The 21,708-nt window shown below is 38.1% G+C and overlaps 1 protein-coding gene across 2 annotated transcripts in view; it reads right to left on the bottom strand.

Moving 5' to 3' along the window:
• Positions 1-619: 619 nt before the first annotated feature.
• The window catches only part of ACSL1 (acyl-CoA synthetase long chain family member 1), a 38,823-nt gene continuing 17,734 nt past the window's right edge, over positions 620-21,708 (bottom strand). For both annotated transcript variants that reach the window (XM_027635916.1, XM_027635917.1), the window contains exons 6-21: positions 19,173-19,272; positions 18,832-19,010; positions 15,986-16,018; positions 15,757-15,808; positions 14,881-14,954; positions 13,775-13,852; positions 11,343-11,477; positions 9,577-9,711; positions 8,730-8,825; positions 7,653-7,725; positions 7,023-7,111; positions 3,699-3,815; positions 3,209-3,352; positions 2,610-2,711; positions 2,441-2,512; positions 620-2,243 (exon numbers count right to left, since the gene is read on the bottom strand). In XM_027635916.1, the coding sequence (XP_027491717.1) occupies positions 2,103-2,243; positions 2,441-2,512; positions 2,610-2,711; positions 3,209-3,352; positions 3,699-3,815; positions 7,023-7,111; positions 7,653-7,725; positions 8,730-8,825; positions 9,577-9,711; positions 11,343-11,477; positions 13,775-13,852; positions 14,881-14,954; positions 15,757-15,808; positions 15,986-16,018; positions 18,832-19,010; positions 19,173-19,272 (1,620 nt within the window). In that variant the 3' untranslated portion in view covers positions 620-2,102. The remainder of the gene's footprint in view (positions 2,244-2,440; positions 2,513-2,609; positions 2,712-3,208; positions 3,353-3,698; positions 3,816-7,022; positions 7,112-7,652; positions 7,726-8,729; positions 8,826-9,576; positions 9,712-11,342; positions 11,478-13,774; positions 13,853-14,880; positions 14,955-15,756; positions 15,809-15,985; positions 16,019-18,831; positions 19,011-19,172; positions 19,273-21,708) is intronic.

The following is a 21,708-nucleotide window of genomic DNA, read 5'->3' as shown; positions in this document are numbered from 1 at the left end:
AAGCAGCATACACATACTTGGTTATTGAATAAGTAACAAAAATTTGGTTTAGGTTTTTTTCAGTACAGAAGAAAAGTATAAAGGAACATACAGGATCACATGGAGGAGAAAGTCTACAATGGCTAGGAACAGAAGTGTGCTTAGTATCTCACGACATCTGTATTCACATAGAGCTCTACGCAGTGTCCTGGTAAGTGATGCTTCATCTACCCTGGTGTGGTAACTTGGCCCATGAAATCTTTTATACCATTCCCCTGACTGAAAGCCAGATGCACAGTGTAAGGACAGGAATAAGGAAAACTACTACCACCCACAAGCTACATTAAGAGTTTAAGAAAACTCCAGCTTTCATTCAAGTTACTTATGATGATGGTAAGAACACAACTGCCAGAAACTATACTGAAAACAGACAAAATACAAAATTTGTTTGTTTAGGAATATACTGAAAGAGCAAGTTACATATAACAGCATCCCTTTCTTACAAATATTGGCCAAAAACTTCAACATAAAAAATTCCTTTCCAAAAGTAAAAGTGTAAAAAACCAGCTTTTATATTGTATTTAGTATGTTTATAGCAGTCGAGTTTTGCATTTCTTTGATAAACAAACACGTCAAGGAGTTGAAATGCAGAAATATTTATTTTGGTTTCCTTCATTGGTTTTGAAAATTGTTTTGGTTTTATAAAACATAGAAATAGCCAACACTAAGCAAACATTTGAATTCCAATGTAACAAACTACCGCTCTAACAGTTGACTTGGATTTGTGTACCTTAATTGCACACATGTATGAAATTATGCTACAGAGTAGTGCATTACAATCACACACAAATCTTAGTGCAAACCTTGTTGTGCTTGTATTTTACATATATCCATGTTTTCAAAAAAACAGCAATGAATGCTAATGCAAAACCAATTCTATTAAGGATAGCAAAAGACTTATGCTGTAATAAGGCTTATTTCTGCTGATTTCTCAAACAAAAGGTAACTAGTTATTTTGCAATTTATCTGGGAATTAGGTTTTTATCCCTGAACAAATAACCTATCGTGGGCCAACACACAGTTCTGTTGGCATATATAAATACTTCCAATTGCTGCAAAGCATCAGGCAAAAACATTCTACCTGACCTATTTTGCTATTCAGTGAAGAATACTCAGTGGCTCATACATAAAGCATGGAAAACAGAGGTTATGTCAGAAGCTCTTCCACTTAGAGGACCTGGCACATTTTTTAAAAATGCATTTTAAATACAAGGTCATTACAGGGAAACAAGTGGCTAGTACAGGTGCAGTGTTGACCCTGACTGTTAGCATACCCCAGCCTCTGAATGGTTTGGTTTTTAAGTCTCTAGTGTTCTTGCCAGAGTTAGGATCAGCTCATTTGCAGGGCTGGCACCATGTAGCAGAGGCTACACTTGCTGATTTAACCACATCCACACTTCCTGTGCAGAACCACATCTGTAGACTTACTCTGACGAACTTCTATTCACCAGTCTCCTTTGAGTGGAGTGCTGACTTCTACCTTATGAAAGTACATCTCAGAACTGGATGCAGATATAGAAGGGAGATACAACTCAGATGCCTTGCCCCAGTTAATATTAGGACTAATGAAAGATGTGATACCAGCTATACAACTGTAAGGGCTTGGGGTTTTGTGGTGGTTGGGTGGTGGGGTTTTTCGTACAAAGTCATTTTTCTGAAGATGCAAGATACTTAGAGGCATTTTCATAGCTGCCAAATCCTTTGTGGAATTGACAACTGCAAAACACACTGCAGACAGCAAACATGCTGGCAATAAAACCTTAGCTCCTTGGTGAAGGCAAGTCCCATTTTTGGCCAAGGAAATATTAAATAACTTACATTAGAGTTACCATTTATAGTTAAGGCTCTTTTTGGAAATTGTAGGTCACCATAAAAACAGTATGCAACACAACTTGACAGTAAGGCAGTGTTCCATTTCTTCAATGTTCCTATGGCAAGTACCCATTTTTGTACAAGCTAATGATTGCACAGTTTCCTTCCCTATGTTTGCTGTAGTCAAAATACAGATATGAAGACCAACAGTAGACATCATATGTGTGCCACTTTCCTCATTCCATTTGCAGTTACATTTTGGCATTAGCATAGAGTTCATTTATCTGTGACTGGAAGTATTTTCGCAGTTCTGGTCTCTTCGCCTTCAGTGTTGGTGTCAACAGGCCATTCTCAATAGAAAACATTTCACTGTGCAGGACAATGTCTTTCACCTGGAAAATAAGAAGTTACTAGCCAAGCTGCATTCCTTGAAATTGGAAAGGCTTTTAAAAAACTTGCCCAGATATCATAAAGCCCATCACTTTAGAAGTTTTCCAGATGCAAATTAAAAGCAGTTTCTGGAAAATCAGATTATACTGGTATTGAGAAGTTTAAAGAATTAGGTGTTTGGTTCTCACAAGTGTCTTACCTGTTCAAATGACTTCAAACCAGATTCTTTCCCAACTCTCACCATGTCTTCCAGAATATATTTTTTGACATCCTGTGGATACAGGAATACGTTGTATAGCTTCATGCTTGTATAAGCATCAACTTGAAAAAGTTTATGCAGAACAGCTGTTTAGTTAGATATGTCTCACCTTGTTTTTGCATAGCTCTTGATAGGAGCCTTCAATTCCCTTTTTCTTGGCCCATTTGTGAAGAGAATCAGGATCAGGTACCACAATAGCTACTAAGAAGGCCTAAAAAGGAATTTTTTTCAAGTTTTTTTTTCTTTACGCCAACACTTTAGTTCCTACACATTTCTTACTAGTCAGGTTTTGGAGTGAGTTTCTGATCCTGCTCTACAGTCAGCAGCTTTCTGGTACCTGAACACGGGACTGCAGTTCAGAAGCTTGCACTTGAGAGAATTACTCTTAAAGACCCACACTTCTATTTACACTTGAAAGAACCTGGGTTTTTTTGTATTTTTTTTCCCCCCTGCATACTCTGAGCAAATTTATACACAGTCATTAATACCCAATTAAATTACTTCAGCTCCCCTACCTGGTCTAAAACTAAATACAGAAACATGCTATGTAAGTGCTGAAATCCATTCAGAACCAAAATGTATAATGATAAAAATTTAAGATAAAAATTTAAGATTTCAGTCCCAAATCTTGGGGGAGGTGGGAAGAAGAAAAGCTTTTTTGCAATCTCCTTTTGTAGTAATTTTTTAAATTACCTGAAAAATGCTTACCTGCAAGCTCTCTCCATGAACAAACACCTGTGCGAGTGCTTCACATCTCAGATACACATTCTCTATTTTCTCTGGTGCTATGTACTCTCCCTGGGCTAGTTTAAATATGTGTTTTTTCCGGTCAATGATTTTCAACGTACCATTCTGTTGACAGAAATAACTTTCACTCAGAAGAGGCACTTCAAGTGGAAAACCAATCTATGCAGCTTAAGCATGCTCAGTAAAACTGCGCTAGAGCCAGAATACTGTCAAACTAATGGTAGAAGGGAACAGGTTACACATCCATCTAATCTAAACTAGGGAAAGCCTCAGGACTGATACTGCCAATACTTTTTTAGCCCCAGGCATACAGATTTAGCTACAACAGTAACTATCCTCCTCCTCAAATTACTTATCTTTCACCTAATTCACTCTGTTCAATACCAAATGTTTTCTATTTTATTTGTTAATATACTGCTGATAGCTATAGAAGTTCTGTAAGTTAACTTACTGGCAGCCATTTCCCAATATCTCCCGTATGAAGCCAGCCATCTTTGTCCAGAGCTTCTGCCGTTTTTTCTGGATCTTTCAAATAGCCACGGAACACAGTTGGCCCTTTTACACACACCTGAAAATAGCAGTTTGTTAATGTATGAAACAAAGTTAATAATCACTATTTGCAACAAAGGCTTTCTCTGATGGTTCTCAAAAACCCCCACTAAAAAGACAAGATGAAGCTCATGTGTTTGTGCAGATCTCTACTTACGGGTTTTGGAGACCTAACATTTTCCATTACTGTGAAGTATACTAAGAAGTCATTGGAAGCATCTGTCCTCTTACATTCTAGCAGCAGTGTTCCTACCTGCTATTTGAAAAATCTCAATTCATCAGAAAAAAAAAAAAATTATTTATGTGAAGAAATTCTGCTGGATCCAGAAATACTACCCCTCAGCCTGGCAACATGTTCATTTCAGCTTTTTGTGCATTGTTTGCTAAAACCAGTGGGAAAACAAACAAACAAAAAAAGCTGGGTATGAAGCAAATGACATTTGTTGTCCAAAAGTAAACCAGTTAACACCTAAGGACTTAGAGCACTCAAGACTTTTCTATGAAGAAACCCAGCCATTTCATTAAATTGAAGTTTGTATGCGTGTACCAAGCAGAAAACCAAGAACAACTTCTCTGAATATAACTGGATGCATGGGAATTGTTAGGATCAAAAAATGTGTCTACAAGATATGAGAAAAGCAACAACATGATTAAAAGTTTATAGGTTGCCACAATTAGGTCAGACCTTACACACTAAATTAAAACAATAGAATATGTGTCAGTAAGAGAACATAAAAATAAAACAATTATTCAGGAACATGGAATAGAGCCTGAAGCATCCAGAGACACTCCCAGATTTAAGTATTTTCTTCGCATATATAACACCCAAGGTTTCAAGTTTTCTTTGGTGGAGAGAGGGGGACAGTATACAACTCTTACTATTTAAGGAAGGGCAGGACTATAGAAAACCTTCCCTAAGAATGAGAACACAGAGATAGGCAAGATTAACAAGACTGAAGCAAAACTTTAAGTGCCCACTGCACACAACTGTTGAGGAATCAGGAGTCCAAAAACTTCAAAAGCTCTACAAAATAGTCCTCAGAAGCAACAAAGGATTCAAACCATCACACTAGCATGGGAGTGACTTGGCACACATGATGATAGGACACAGTAAGAAGGGTCTGGTCTGGGCAATAGTATCAGAACTCTAGAATGAAATCTAGAAGATATGGGATAGAAAATGCAGTTTTAAGTACAAATGGAGAATAAATATCAATTAAGGCCAATACTAGGCCAACTATTATTCTAGGGGATTAGCACAATTGTTAAATGGGCAAGGAACTGGCTAAAAAGTCTTCAGGCACTAATATAGATTCTCAGACTAGAAGAAATTACTAATGTAGTTCAGCAACCAATTCTTGAAAAACTCATCCTAAGTATTTCAGTGCTTACCACAGCATGCTGGTCAGCTGTAGTACAATGAACATGAGATGTCAACAGGAGGGAGATCAGAGTGTAAGTGAGGATTCTGATGACCTTGTAGAGTAACAAACTTGGAACCAAACCAATATCCCAGTCAATTCCAAAGACTGACCAATCCAATGTTTAATTTTTCATGGTTCCTACTACCCCAGGAAGGCAGTAGGCGACAGCTTTTCCCAGTAGAGATAGCAAACCATTTATCTGTATCCTGCTAACTAGCACTAAGACCTCATTTTCATCTGATCATATATCACTCTATTCACAAATTTAGCCTTCTTGAACATGGATAACTGACAAAAGTGAAAGTAAGGCTGACAGAGCAGAGAATATAGAAAGCTTACTCTCAGAAAGGAAGACTAGGAGTATTTAATCCTCCCTATTGTTTGCTTTTCAGCTGGAAGACTTATTTTAGGCAAATGGATAAATAGAGCTAGTTCCATAGCCATGGGCTTCAAGTTTTGTGAAACAAGCTGCAACACTTTTTTATATTCAGGATAGTTCACACTGAGGAAGTTTGTCTTTCAGGCCTAATATATTAAGGGGCTACCATTTTTATTCTGGTCCAAAGTAACTCCTAATGCAGCAAACTTTTACAGCAAGTGCAAGCAAAATATATTTAAGAATTTAAAAAAAAAACCAAACAACCAAAAACCAAACCAAAACAAAAAACCCCAACCAAACAAAACCACAAAACAAACAAAAAAACCCAACCAAACAAAAAAAAGAAACACCACAACTTAACTGTTTCTTATTATAAGAATTTATAATCAATTCCTCTAGCAGACCAGGCTTTAAAAGCATACCTAAAGTGAAGTAAAAATTGCTGATGAAGACTAAATATGAGGTGATATGCAAGACAGTAAAGAATTTTGACATTGCTCTCCACTTGCAAACAGTTTCTCACTACCAAGCTCAACAAAATCCTTGAGTATTTCTGTCTCTAGTCCCATACAAACTACAACCAAAACAAAGATTATAAATTGTTTGTAGCCACAAAGCAGTCAATTTCTCAAGCTACTTTTTAACTTATTAATTTCTCACTCCCTAGCTGCCCTCACAGCTTCTCAAAAGCATATGAAAGACACCACAGTTAATTTGCTTTCACAGCTTGGGGAAAGTAAATTACTACATAGACATCTGTTCAAAGTATATACACAAAGTTCAATCTGTATTTATTTTACTTGGAAAAAATATTTTAAATGACAGTCTATAGCATTACGTACAAAGCTGAGTCCTGAAAGTGCAATTTGTAAAACATGTTCAATTTATGCAGGCTGCATAAAAAAAAATGCGGAAAAACGTGCAGGCACTCATCACAAATCATCAGCAACCTTCATGGCATTTTATCTCCATTTCTCTTAGAAGTGTTGCAGCCACTTTAAATTACCTCATCTCAAACATCAAATGCTAGGTAACCAACTACATGCATCAGCTGCTCTCCAGCACTTGGCAGTAGCATGGCAGGGAAGTTCTCTGCTAGCATTCTGCTGAAGGATAAATGCAGTATGAGATAGCTACTTCTACCTTCTCAGCTATCCTACACAGCTGGAAAACAGTATGGTGGTCACACAACCATACATACTGTGGGGTAACTACATTACTATGTAAGCTGCTTCTTCTCCCCTCCAGTATACTATTTATGGGTTCACTTCTGTGAATCATTAACTGGTATTCCACGCAGGCATCTTAGATTTTAGGTAACAGGCCATGTTTAGCACTTTTACTAAACTTAGTTATTTCAGTAACAAAAAATATTTTCCAAGATTTCACAAGAGGCTCATGTTGATCTTCTGAAATTACTTACCTCACCCTCTCCTTTGGAAGCCAAGTAATTCATTTCTTGTACATCAACAAGCTTGATGATACTGCATGGCATTGGTGCTCCAACATGACCTATTAAATAGAGTAACACCTCCACAGTCTGAACTGCTTTTTAGCCAGATTCTTAAAAAAATAAGCTGGTTTCACACTGAAGAAAGATGGGAAACTGATTTCTAGTAGCTTAAGATTGCTGGTACTGAAACATTAAATATCCAGATATCCCCAGAATGTTAGAAGCTGAACTGTCTATTTGGGCCTGCTTTTTCTTATAATCAGGATCCTCACTCTACATACATATTTAAGCAGAAGCTTCATTATAGTTTCAATATTATTTCAGTTAGAGAGGTAGAGATGTAACAGCTGACAGAAGTGCAGACTCTTCATCCCAACACCAAAAACTGCCATTTAGATTTCCAGCACATTCATTTTCCAGAACATTCATAGCTATTTAGGAGTAGAAACTTCAAGGGATGCCTTCAAAACTTTTTATTTCATTTGAAGAAATACAATCTTCTCCTTCATGATAGGTGTTACTGAAGATTAATATCAGGGACCTCTGAAAAATTTCAGCACCCTGAAATTTAACAGATAAGCGGACTACTAAACATCATACCTGCTGTCCAGTCACCAGGCAATGACAGGGAGCATCCAGCTGTGCATTCAGTCTGTCCATAACCTTCATAGAACTAGAATGTAGAATCAAAATATTATCTTAGTCATTAAACATACAGTTTCTTCATTAAAATGAAATTAATATTTTGTTTCTTTTTTCTAGTTGTTTAAATTTGAGTGTAACAAGATTCCCAGCATCTTCTAAAAAGAATATTAGTTTTATCACAATACATAATTTTAAGTGCTTATGTTCCACCTTCAGTTCCAATATTTACTCAAAGTCTCCCTCAGTGTCACACAGCTTATGACACCTGTTTAGATTAAAACAGAAAGCACCAGAGGAAGCAAGAAAAAGAAGTAAAGAACCATAGCACTAGCAGTGACTTCCTTCACATCATTTAAAGACAGGTTTGTCCAACACAGCTAGGAATGGAATCCCTACATCCCATCACAGCTCTGTGATTATTATATACAAGACAGGTTTTTCTATGCAAAATGCATTGCTGCACCAGCACACCACTGAAAAACTTGAAGTTACAGATGCCTGATATTTTACAGTATTTTTGTTTTCTATCCTTGAAATGTATTTCAACACATTTGTTCCATTCTGTGCCATTGTTACTCAGGTTTCACCTCCAAAACATACTCTGAAGAGGCTTTGAAGATAAATGCAACATGTGCAAACTGATTCACCCCAACCTCATCTTCAAAGAAACAACACTACCAATATCATCATATGGATTATTAGATTCTCTAAAGCTGCAAATACTTCTGTAAGCAAGGCAAACCCCAGAAACTTAATCCAGATGTGTAATTTATTGCTTACAGCAGCCCACTGGAAAAAAAAATATCTTCCCTTTAAGACAGGTCAGCTGGTTACTTCATTTAAAAGACTTTGGGATGAATGTAGAAATTTCAGAGGACTGAGAGAAACTCAGAAAAAGAGTACGAACTTGTGTAATCTCCAAGAACATCAGAGAGTTATCCATAAAATCAGACTCCTGGAAATGCTCTAACATCAAAGCTGGAACCAGGCATTAAAATCTTTATGTTTTAAGATTAAGGCCAAGCAACTCACCTGACAACCAAGAGCTGTTCTCAGGAAGGTCAGTACACTTGCAGATACAGGTGCTGCTCCTGTAACCATTAGCCTTACTTTTCCTCCCAAACTTGCCTACAACAGACACAAGATACTGTGGACACCAAAAGCATTTTAGAGATATTTCCAGAGTCGCCTCCTATTCTACCCTCAGCCATTGTTCACCTACAGTGCCACCCACAAGTGTTAGAGAATAAAGTTTAGTCTACTATTGCGAGTTGTCTTTCTTGCAGTGTTTTTAGTCTCATTAATGGCTGGAAGACATGATATCTCAAACAAACAGTACCAATACAGACTATACTATGGTATCACTGCAATGCAGACTCTGCCAAAAGTTTGAAGAGCTTAAGCAGTGGCCTTACAGCAATGGCTTTATTTTTAACTGCCTTCTATCAGCTTCTCATACATCCTGAATGCTATAAAAAGCAGCTAGGAGTATGTTGTACAACCAAGGTTAAGGCCATTGCAAGTGAGTGTCAGATATAACAGCAGGCATAACTTACTAGTAACCAACAGGGAGGAGACAGTAGGGGCTACAGGTGGCACTGTGTCATATATAGCATTCCTCCTTCAGGAGGACAGTGTTTGCTTTCAAAGCGGTAAGAAAGAAGCACCAGACTGGTTTAGAGTAACTTCCTTAATACAGTTAGCTGATACTATGAGAACTAAGGGAATTGAAAAAATGAGGTTGAAAATAAAGACAGCTCTGATTTTTATTCTGAGTAGCCATGTAGTCTTTAGCCAGCGATGAAAGCCATACCAGATTATAAACATTCACATGAAATTCAGTAACTGCAAACTTCAACTCAGAGGCTTTCAAGCATACCTGTATTTTGCGGAAGATGACTTTATCCCAGAAACTGTTATTTCTAACTATACCACTTCTGAGTTCTGCTTCTTTCCTCTTGGAAGCAAAATCCAGCAGCCACCTCTTTAATGAAGTATCTGCCTGTCCAAAAATCTATTAAGAAAGATGAACTACTGTTAGAAGTCTGGCAGACTACCTACTATTCCCTTTTACTTACAGATGCATGCATGGTAGAGACTATTAACAGTGAAAACCAAGGAAATTAAAACAACCTTTATTGGTAGGCATCTTAATTCTAGTAAGAAATACTTGAGTATTTTTATTTTAACCTCTACCTCAGTTCAAGTGTTGAAATAAGCACTTAACTAATTCTTGATATCCAAACTGTGTGATGCTGTTTCAATGTATAATTTCTTCATTAAAATGCATGAATGAAAATGGATGGCTTACTTTTCTATTCTAGTATCATCAAAATTCAAATTGAGCATAATCAATCAATGCTGAGGCGCTTTCTGAAAAGCACCCTTACATAACACGTAAAGTAACGCGTGGTGTTCTGAGGAGATGCAGGTAACTTCAGAGACAACAAATGCAGATCTGTCTTGCATTCACAAACTTGCACTTTAGATCACTTGTCAAAGGCTCCTTCTAGTTGTTCTCAGGAAACCACAGAGCAGACTCAACAGCAAACCACACATTAGTATATTCATTTGGAAATAGAAAGACCCAGCCACTCTTCAGCATTATGCCCCCCCGCCACTCAAGTTCCCCAACTTTTTCACTTCATATGCCAGGTTACTGCGAGGCTGGATGAGGGTGAAACAGTGCTGTGGCAGTGTGAAAGCCTCAGGGCACCAGACTTCACAACCAAGAGGACATCATGAGAAGAAAGTCCCAAGTTTTGTCTCTTCTTCTCAAATTCCAGTACAGAACGTGTGTGCAGTATGAGGCACTGCATTTGAAGCACTAAAGGCTGGTCTCAGGATTTCCTCCCCTCCAATGAATTTTGGTCCTGAGGCCAAACAGACCCTTGTGTTACTTGCTGTTCCTCTAGTCTCATAAGCAGAGAAATGTCCCAGCTAAGACAGCATAGACAGCTCTGCCATTTCTTTAGCAGTCACAGGACTTAATATCCTTTAAATCCTCTGGCTGTATTCTACAAAGAGTCAGTTGTCCAAATGCAAAAGGACAACTTAAAATCTGAAGTTCAAGAAAGAATCTGCTTCCAAATTCCCATCTCAGACGACCCTGAGCAGGCAAGCAGCACACACAGGAGACTGGAGCTACTGACATACCTTCTCTCTCCAGCACTTCCAACTGGCTGGTTTACAGTTCTCCCAGCTAGAACACACTGGCTGCTGTGTAGGAAACTTGTATGTGTCCATGCAAACACAGGCAAATACCTGACCTTGCTTTGCAAATTCCACTCCATGAGTCAGATGCTAAAAGTGTGGCATGCAGATGCCAAGCCTCATTTTCATGTTGTAGACGAGACTTAAATAACTTGCTCAGAGCAAAACAGTAAGTCATTTATCAAGACAGAGAGAACCAAGTTCACTAGTCAAACTTCTGAACTTCTAGTATTTGTTGCCTGAAAGTGTTGTAATACAATCAGTACTACTCCCTGCACTTTGAGCTCTCTTTTAGGAAGAGAAACACAAATTTCTTAGCATGCTCCATTTGATATTCCAGAGTACAGTCAGTTACTCCTACCCTGGCAGCACAAACTTCATGAAGTCTTTAAAAAACCCTGCACAGGTCTAGACATATGCCTGTAGACTTACCTTGTCAAACATTCTGTTCAACAGTCTTGGTACTACAGGAAATACAGTTGGTTGCAGTGTTTTTAGGTCATCCATAAGTAGTCTGATATCCCCTTGAAAGAATCCTATCCGAGCTCCATGGCACAGAATCACACACTGTTAGAAAAAAGTAAACACTGTGAAAACACAGAAGTACAATGTGTTCTAGCTGTATATGTATGACATATCCTATGCAGTGTGGACTGTGCAGAATCCACCTTAAATCCTCTCAGCTTCTGGACTAGTTCTGCAGCATTCTCAGACTATAAGATGGCACTAGAAAGACCAAGTAGCAACACATGCCTAGTGTACACCAGCCAAAAGACTTTCAAGCTTAGCACAAAAGCCCCTATGCAAAAAAGGCAGTTGGCCAAATAAGGCAGTGTCAGTGACTCAAGAGGTACCAAAAGACTGAAAAGCAGAACTTCTCCATTTTAAATAAGCTTATTTAAAAATACTAAACTTCCACATGTTCCCTGATATATACTAAGAAATTCTGCATTTAAACTCAGCACAAGCTATTTACTAGTCATTTAGTGGAGATTTCTGCCTTATGGTACTTCATTCCCATTCTTTTGAACTCCAGTTTTCCTTCTCATGTCCCAGGATTTGTTAGGTGATCGAGATGCTCTTTAAAAGATTCTAGCAGAGCCACTGCTTATTTCTGCATCACTTCAGACCTACACAAAGGAAGGCAGACTTAATCCTGTTGTGTTCTATATTCTCTGTTAAGAGCCTAGAAGCTTCACCACCCACCTACCCCCTCCTTCTTCTATTTTTTTTTAACTTATTCTTTTTAACATCTCTTCTTTCCTCAGGCTTATACCTACCTGTTTTTATTTCTCCAAATTCCTCCGTAACACCTACTCCCTCATTCCCTCACATCCATTCTCTCATTTTCTGCATAAGACATGCTAAAGTGTCACTTTTCCCCTTCACCCGTGTTTTGCCACCATCTGCTAAAAGCAGCAAATGTATCAGTCCAGATGGACTAAGCAGCAACTGGCTTTACTAGGTGCAAACATATTTGTCATGTCAAGTTCACTGACCCTCTAACTTCCTTATGGAGCCAAAAAACAGCAAACATCAACTTTACGACGGGACTCTAAAGATTGCTTCTCACAGAGCCTTTGTTCATATCTACCCCAAACAGTAACAAATCCTTCCTGCTTTCTACCAAAAGTGTTCTTGCTTCACGTCCTCATATAAACATACAAGTAACCACCTACTTTGTACAGGCCTCAAACAGCAGAGGAATTCTGCAATCCAAACACTTTCTTTTCATTTTATCCTTTAGAATAAAAGTTCCCATCCTGTTTCTACTGCATAATCAAGAGCAGAGCTGTTACCTACAGAGCTTGTATCTTCTGGTGCAAGACAGGGGAGTAAAACAGACACTGAAGATGACTGCTACCAATGTTACCAGGAGGAGTGCTGAAAGCCTAGGAGTGCCTGTACACCTCAGTTATGCTCTAATTCTCAATCTTCATAACATATGATGCACTCATATATACATTTTTGTAGGTATACATACACACCTTTGGTAGAAAGTTTAGGATTCTTAACAGAAATCACAGGACAATTTCTGGTTCCATGTGACTTTTCACATTTGCACAGATGTTGTTTTTTTCCCTATATAAACCCTGAACATATGTATTTGCAATCTCACCTGAGGAAGATATGTTAATTCAACTTCAATAAGTGCAGTAATTAAATACCTGTGCCTCTGCAGTATATAAGTAGTTGACGGAATTGTATCCCTTCAGTAATGCATAGCTCTCAACTATGGGCTCAGAGGTCCTCAAGACTGCCAGTATTAAAACAACCTGAGCCCCCTCATTCTCAAAAATTAAGCCCCAGATTTTTCTGTACAGTAAAACAAGTGATCCAAGAGAACTTCAAAGTTTGTCACTTAATGGGTATTAAAAGCCACTTCTGTTTCCGGGAAGAGAATTCCACAGAAGCAAACCTCCTTCCTCCTCACAGAAATTTTTTGGAAGCAATGGTAAGTTTAACCAACTTAAAATTAGTTTTGTGTAAGCAAACAGGATGCCACATTATAAAACAAATTTTTCAAGTTTGCAGACTTAAGAATGGCATGGATTTTTAACAGTGCACTGATTATATTGGAAGGAACTTCTAGGCAGTGTACATGTGCTAAGGGATTGTCTCATGTTCTAGTAAACCAGTTTCTTATTAACACTAACTGTAAGGTTAATGCTTATATTTTAGCATGAAAACCAATGGTTGAGTGCTCACTAGATATGGGACACTGTTTTCCTGAACCTTATTTCAAGCTTTCATATACATGTGCAAGAGTCAACAAGCAAGACCATGTATCACCTGGATCCAAGAGACAATGCATTCTGTAAGACAAGCAAGCTTGTCAGTAATTCAACACAACAGATGCTTACCTCAACAATCCTCTCAAACATATGAGCCAGGGGCAGGAATGATATCAGAACATCATCAGAGGAAGGCATAAATGTTTTCTGAAAGTGTTAATAAGAGTTTAATTCTCATTGATTCTCTATTTTGCCTAAGAAACACAACAGTGAAATCTAGCATCTAAACTCTAGAGCACAGCCCTCGCTTTAGTTTTGTTTGTAATGAAGCTGCTTTGTCTTTCCTTCATCAAGAAGACTGCAGCAGTGACTTCTAGCATGAGTAAAGACATACTGCAGAAATTATAGTCTTTTAGAGTTGATTACAGTGACCAGATTATTATAACTTACTATTTCTATTCATAATCCTATGAATAAATTCTGATAGAAGCCACAGAAAGTTCCATTACACGTATTGGGAGGGAGGGGAAACAAAAAAGGTTAAAAGAGTATGCCTTTGGGGTTAAAAAAAACCACTTTCATCTTAGATCAGTAAGTTTGCTTGAACAATTTACACTAAGGTTGATATCAGGAGTGCCTTACTTGAGCTAATTGTGAGACCAGTTGCTTAATTTAAAGACAATTCTATTTGCATAGTACTTGGCAAAAAAAGTACAAGTGTACTTTTAATTGCATCTGCATGTGTTAGAACCATCTTCTTATAACTAGCCTACAGATGAACTTTAGTTGTCTACTGTAAGCTGTAAGTTAACACTGTATCAAGTAAAAACACAAAGTCATGCTCCTTGCTCCTTTATGCAAAGGGTTTAAATACATGATAGCTTCTCCCATCCTCAGGGGAAAAAGGTTAGGTTCTACACACACCTTCTAACAGAGCTTGCACTAATGAGAAACGTTGTATGCCCACGGCACAATGTAATGTCCATCCAACATAAGGATCTCTAACATTTTGCTTAGATCAGAACAAATTGTAAACCTGTCAGTTTCTTGACAGGGACAGAAGAAACCAGTAAACATTGACTTCTGACTAGCGGGGACAGAGAGCTGTCAAGTTACATTTTCACTTGTCTCTTACTAAAACCTTAAAACCTAAGTTAATGAGATTTTAATGTTTGTTTTACTCATGAGATTATTTCCCTTCATGCAAGTCTACAATGTTAATCTTTGCAGTTTACCTCTGTAGTTTTCACAAAAGCTGAAGTATTGCTGACTATGTTTTGATGAGTGATCATAGCTCCTTTAGGGTTTCCTAAGGAAGAAGGATGTGAGGATTCAACAGTGAAATTTAGATCCTTTAAGTTAAGCAGTGGTAAAACTAATCTGATAGCATTCCTTGATATTAATACATTTCTTATGTATCAACTAAACAAAGGCTGAAAACTTACTAACACTTTACACGACAGCTGGCAACAGTTAAGTAGTAAGTTTGTCCTGAAAGCCTAAATTTTTTTAAGGAGAGTAAATCCTTAAGAAATTGTTGTGTTTCTTGGATAAGCTTCTCATTCAAAATTCAACTGTTCTGTGAAGATGCTGCAATCAAACCCAGACTAATTTCTGTTCTCATGGAAATTTAAAAGCGTAGCTTGTCATTGTACTCCTTCCTTTTGCTCTGTGCCAGTGTTGGGTATTAACTCACAAATGTCAAGCAAGCGACATCTTGAGGGTCTCTCTTTTGGTCTTACAGCAAGGCTGCTTAGAGGTATGGAACAATTTTGCTAATACAGTACAAAAAAGACTATGGAGGAATTGATAAATCGTCTGAAGTCTGATGCATAGCCCTTATTACTATGCAAATACAGGTTCAGTACTTAACCTATTTCCAAGACCAAAAATGTAACACCTCCACCCCCAATACTGCAATTCCATACTGATGGGGGGGGAGGAGGAAAGAAAGATATCAGCGAGAGCCTTATCATAACACTTCCCCAGCTACTACTTGCCAAAAAGATGCAGCAGTAGGGGAAAGTCTTGGAAAAAAAAAAGTAGGAGGGTTTCTGAATTAATTTTGCACATACAGGACAATAAATTCTGCAGAATGTAATGAGGTGTACCTGTTGTTCCACTGGTGAAACAGATGACTGCTAGATCTTCTGGTTTTGGAGGCTATGAGAGTTAAGAAAGTATTAGTATGGTTAAGATAACAAGGAAAAATATTTTTCTGGACAAGATATCAAGATACTAGTGTTACTTTTGAGCTATGGGAGACAGGGAGATTTGCTAGTTTGATCTAAAGAATGCTCATCAGCTTCAGATTGTCACTTGAACTAATTTCATACTTACCATAGGTTTTTGCCTGTGTGCTCTTCCCAGCTCCTACAGAAAGGAGAGAAAATGGGGAGAGTTTAGACATATACATGTAACTTTCTTGCTTTAAATATATTAAACATCACAAACACCATAATGCTTCACTATTTAGACTGTCTGTTACAGCATTTTAACTTGTTTAGCAACCTGATCTTAATTGATGGCATCCCTGCCTGTGACCAGAGGGTTGCAACTATACAATTTTTAAGGTTCCTTCCAACCCAAACCATCTTATGATCACTGTAAGAGTAACAAAGACTTTAAAAGACATTTTAAAAACGTATGTAATAACTACTATGTTCTACAAATACAGAAGGGATAACTTATCTAAAACTCACAAAGGTTTTTTCCAGCTAGTATAGCAGAGGTCATGCTCAAGGGGATGCTCAAGGTTTAGCAGTGTTATGACAAGATAGACAAATCAACCCTATACTTCATGCAGAAGATGTGCCACTGACAAGTGCTGAATAGATAAAGCAATATCCATCTCAGTAAGCACCTCACACTATCACTGCTTGTGAGAAGGAAGACGCTTTCCTCATGGAAGGGGTCATTGGTGGTTTGTACTCCTTTTATACAGGAGTGGAGGTACAGGCATCTCTCATGCAGAACCTCTTCCATCTCCCTCCTTACTTGCTTAGGCCTGAGCATTAATGTCAGGGGTCTTTAGGCAGAAGAGAAAGGACACCAAAACGATCCTTTTATCAAAGGATACAATAATTAAGAAGAAATATTTGCAAGCTGACCTTCAGTATCTATGAGCTTTAATGTTTCAGATCGAGACATTACTGTTAGCCTATTTAAGACAATAGTAGCTTAAGGAGTTATGCAAGTTAAAGTGGACCTTTTGTTAAGTGCAGCTTTGAAAGCACCCTTTGAGGACAGACATCAACTTCACCATTGCCTTTACATTCCAAGTATACAACAACAGTTCCATGCATTCCTTTACTAGCCCTAGAATTCCTTTAGTATGATGTACCTCTCAGATCAGCCCAAGAGGTTTAAGACAAGCAATGTCTGGAAACAGTTAACATTCCCATACCTGCAGGCTTTCCTTTTTGAAAGGGTGCATTATGCAAAGACTTGCCATTATGGCAACACAGTTGTCTGCTCAAAACATCATCTGCATTTCAAGTACCAGGGTAAGCTGGTACCTCCCTACAACCTGCTTTGAGTAAGATCTGGTATTTAACTGAATATGTTGCTAAGATTTCCAGACACTTCTTTTGGTCTCCTAGAACAGAACTCCACCATCTTTCCCTACTAAAGAAACACGTATTCCTAGCTACTCAGCAATAAGTAGCCACAGAATACATACAGATACTGGGCACCAAAAACCAAGCTGATGGTATATGGGGGATACATAGAGGAAGTGGTCACATAACCCAAACACAGCTGAGCAATAAGCTCAAGACAGAAATCCAGAAAATAAGTACTTCAAGCTAGAAATAGTAATTCTATGGCAACCTAAGCTCCTAAACAGTTCATAGTTACCTTCCTGGAGAAAGCAAGTCTCTATCCCTTAAAAAAAAGGGATAAAAACTTATTCCTGTTCAGTGAAGCACTGTTAGAAATATTAAAGTTTGCCTCTAACTTATCTTCAGATATTTAAACAAAAGGCTCTTGTAGCACCTGTTACTTACAACATGATGTTTTAGATTAATGCAGTAAGAGCTACAAAGCACTACTGAAAGTCACTAATCAAGCATATAAACTTCTAATGCGAAAACAACATTCACTCCCAGTTTTGGTTTTATGTAGCTGAAAGATCCAGTGGAAAGCATCTTCCTCTGTCAAAACCTGCAGCTAAACTCACAGAAAGATGTTGATTTTACTGTAACAACTTACAGTCGGGCCAATCCTTTCCCAAGTCTAACTCAAACCTTTGGCCAGTGAGGTCTATGTCACTTACTTTGCATGATGTTTTTAGTCCCGTTTCACCTGGCTGCCTTGCTGAGGCTACTTAGCTACAATATAGTCAATCAGCTTTTCGCAAGCAAGCGTTTTTGTATCTTTACCAGAAGGTGGCCCTGTTAATATAGCTGTCTTAACTGCTACCAAAACAAGTTCAGCGAAATGAGGCATTTCACAGGAGTTACTGACACCTGCACAGGACAGGCACATTTACCTGGAGATATTCAAGGCCTGGTGAGCCAAGCCTTTACCAGAACTCCAGCTGAAACCAGACTAAATTCAGTTTCATAATCTCACAGTAAAGATGTAATTTATGCAATTTGATCCTGAGAGAGCGTTCTCCAAATAACAAGTAAAGTTATGAAATACATTTGCATAAGATCTATGCAGTCAAAATAACTCCAAGCAAAAGTAAGACTTGGACATTAGGTGGTTAAGCAAAATGGTTTCTACTTCCAAAACTTGGAAATCTCATTCCCCTACATCATAACCTCATTCTGTAAAAAGTTTACTGACATTTTCCTTCTCCCCCAGGAAATATCTTGTAGATTCAGCATACAGGGGAAAATGCCATTTTTCGCAAGACTAAAACCTACACAAGCTCTTTTTAAAGTAACTATTTCTGAAGTATTAGTCATGGTATATAATTATCATGTTGTGCTTCACATGGGCAAGCCTTAACACTCAGATCTAATGTTGAGTCTGGACTACGTTAATCAGCTTTCATTCTGTCATCTTGGCAGATCCACTTTTATAATTCAAGCACCAGGAAGTACTATTACCAAGTTGTTTTCTTTTTATTATTTTTTATATTTTTGTGTAAATATCAATCCAAGAGACAGCTAAGTATTTTGAAACTAATCCATTACAATGGGATGAAAGCAGTAAATGAGGTTAAGCATGCTTACCTCTATTTCTCTCATGCTGAAGATTTCCACGCCACACTTTTTGCCACGTTCCACAAGATCCGCACCAAAAGACTCCATGATAACAATGGTGTTGAGTATTGGAGTTTCTCCCTTTTCCACACTGGTTAGCAGAAGTTTGGCCTTGTCAGGTTTGTCACAGAAAACCAATGACAAGTCAGCTGATGGAAGAGAACTACATTATCAATGTGACGACTTTAGACTAGATTCATACATAATTCAGTACGTCATAATAGAAGACTTTTCTGCAGAAGGCTATAATTCTGCCCTCAGTCAGTTCTGTCATCATATATTGACTTGCTGAACTACTGAAAGTGTCCTACCTTTGTTCACAATGTATGTGATTGCTTCAGCTCCCAGTGTATCATAGAGTGGTACCACCACCATGGAGAACGCATAGCATCCCTGTTCAATGATGACCCACTACACAAAAAGAAGAAATGCAAGTCACTGTTTTGCTTATTGTATCAGACTCCCATATTTAAATTCTAACAAGGAAGCTAATAGGACAGAGCTTATTTGGACAAGTCTTTCTATAAAATAAGTGTCAATTTGTATCATTTATTTACTTTGAAGACCTACTCACTCGGTTTTTATCTGTGAAAGGAAAGAAAAAAAACCCAAATAATAAGGAGCTATGGGAAAGAATTACTGTGTTTTCTCAATCCAAAACAAAACTTATTTCCAGAAGAGATGACTCGCTTAATAACTCAAAGAGAAAGTAATATTTTTATTGTATTTATATTTATTTTCTTTTTCAGTGAATATTTAAGCAATTAAGATGCTGAAATTTTCCCTATCAGGGGTTTCCCCAACAGTTGTTCCCTGAACTGACAAATGTGAATCATTTCACAGAAAAAACCTTCACATAATCTCCTGTCTGGATTAGTGATTATGTTCAGGATGTCACAACACCCATCCAGTATTTTTCAGAAGGGAAAATCCCAGGTTTAAAATTGCTGGTTTAAACAAGTCTTTTCAGCTCATTCCTTACCCAACTCAAAGCAATGCAACTCAAGCACATTTGTGGTCCAAGAGCAAACCACATTTTTGTGTTCTCCTTCAGAAAATCCAGTTACCCAGCAGTCAAAGACTTTACACCCGAAGATCTATAGAGAAACAGTTCAAATGGGCAGAACACAAACATCTGTCTCCCTTTTTCACTTCCAGTTAATCATGTTATATGCACAGGAGACTGAACTGTAGAGCCTCTAACACCATGTAATCTAACAGTTTCCTAGTTGTGTATATTCCAGCCTTTTTGATCACAGAAATAAAATGGTAGCTGTTAGAATCAGAATTCCAGCAAGAAAATCTGAGTGGCAAACTACTGAAGGCTTAGGAGTCTGGGAAAATTATTTTTTTTTCATCTGTAAAAGACTAGACTTAGGGGGTTTCTTGTGGTGTAGGCTGGGAGAGGAAGAAGGAAGCCAAAGTCACTTGTCACACAGCTTGCATTTCAGTGACAGCAAGAGACCAAGACACTGACAGAGCTTCTAACCCTGTCAGCATTCTAGATGGTCCTTGATAATGGCATCCAGCTGGCAGTGTTTAATGAAGAGGGACAGCATCCTTTTGAAAAAACAGAAGAACCAGTCTCCTGTCTTAATACAGGTTTAGATTGAACTAGCTTAACACAGCAAGTACTAACTCAAGCTATTAAGCACATAAACACAGGTTAGAGAAATTCAGTCCTATTAAACAGATTTAATAAACAGGTCTAGAGAATACATACTTACTAAATATTTCATAATATTTTTTAGAAACAGCAATCTAGAACGACTTCTAGGTTAAAATGAATAGTCGCTAGCTAATCAATCTGACTATCCCTGTAGTTGTTTCAGGGTTTCTTCTTTAATTATGTCATTTTCAGTCTTTCTACCCCTTTTTACTAAATTAATTTTCAATTTTTGCCTTCATCAGCAGTTGTTCCTCCCAGAATCTTTATGCCCAGAGCCTCTGGCAGAGACAGAATTATCACCTTTAGCCATGTTCTATTTGTCCAAATATTTAATCACTAAGTGTTTCTTTGTGTTTTGAAGGGTTTAAACACCTCCTCGTGGCTTCCAACCACTTTCAATTATCTTGTACTCTAATGTCACTTTTTAAGAGAAAGCAAGTAGTGTTTACATTCATTACTACATTTGCTTCCTCTTGCAGCAGCAAGAGCAGTGGCAAGTTCACCACAGAGCAAGATCTTGGGGAGGTGGTGGTCCTTCATCCTTGAGACGTGCCCTGCCCAGCACAGCTGTGTCCTCAGCAACATGGCCTCAATACTTGTGACTGCTGCTTGCTCAAGAACAGATGTATTGGTCACATAATCTGACCAGCGGATGTTTAGGATTGTACGAAGGCAGCGTTGATGGAAGCGTTCTAGGAGACGCAGGTGGTGGCGGTAGATGACCCATGATTCAGATCCATATAAGAGAGTAGATAACACTATGGCTCTGTAAACACAAAGACTCCCTGAAACAACATCTCAGCCTTGGCCATATTGATCACCATAACTGGTCTACTCTGGCCTCCAATCGGGAGGCCTGGAGACACAGCATCTATAACACTGCTGATGCCTTTGAGAACACACACAGGATCACTCTCGAGGAGAAAAGGCAACGCAGAAAGAACAGTGTCTTGCAGAATATACCATCTAAAGAGTCTTTCTGCTGTGCCTTTTGCAATTGGATATGTCTGTCTCGTATTGGCCTCATTAGCCACCAGCATGTCTGTAATAAATGTGGATAGAGCCTTCCTTAATCTTCATTCGCGAAGCCCAGCCATGATGATGATGATGATGATATTTGCTTCCTATTAAACAAGTCTCCTCTATAACCAGGAAATAGAAGATAATTAATTAAGTTC

The sequence above is a fragment of the Corapipo altera genome, unplaced genomic scaffold, assembly GCF_003945725.1.
Source record: "Corapipo altera isolate COAL_440 unplaced genomic scaffold, ASM394572v1 22b, whole genome shotgun sequence".
NCBI lineage: Eukaryota > Metazoa > Chordata > Aves > Passeriformes > Pipridae > Corapipo > Corapipo altera.
Note: the sequence above shows the minus strand (reverse complement) of the source record. Positions and strands in the feature narration are given on the sequence as shown.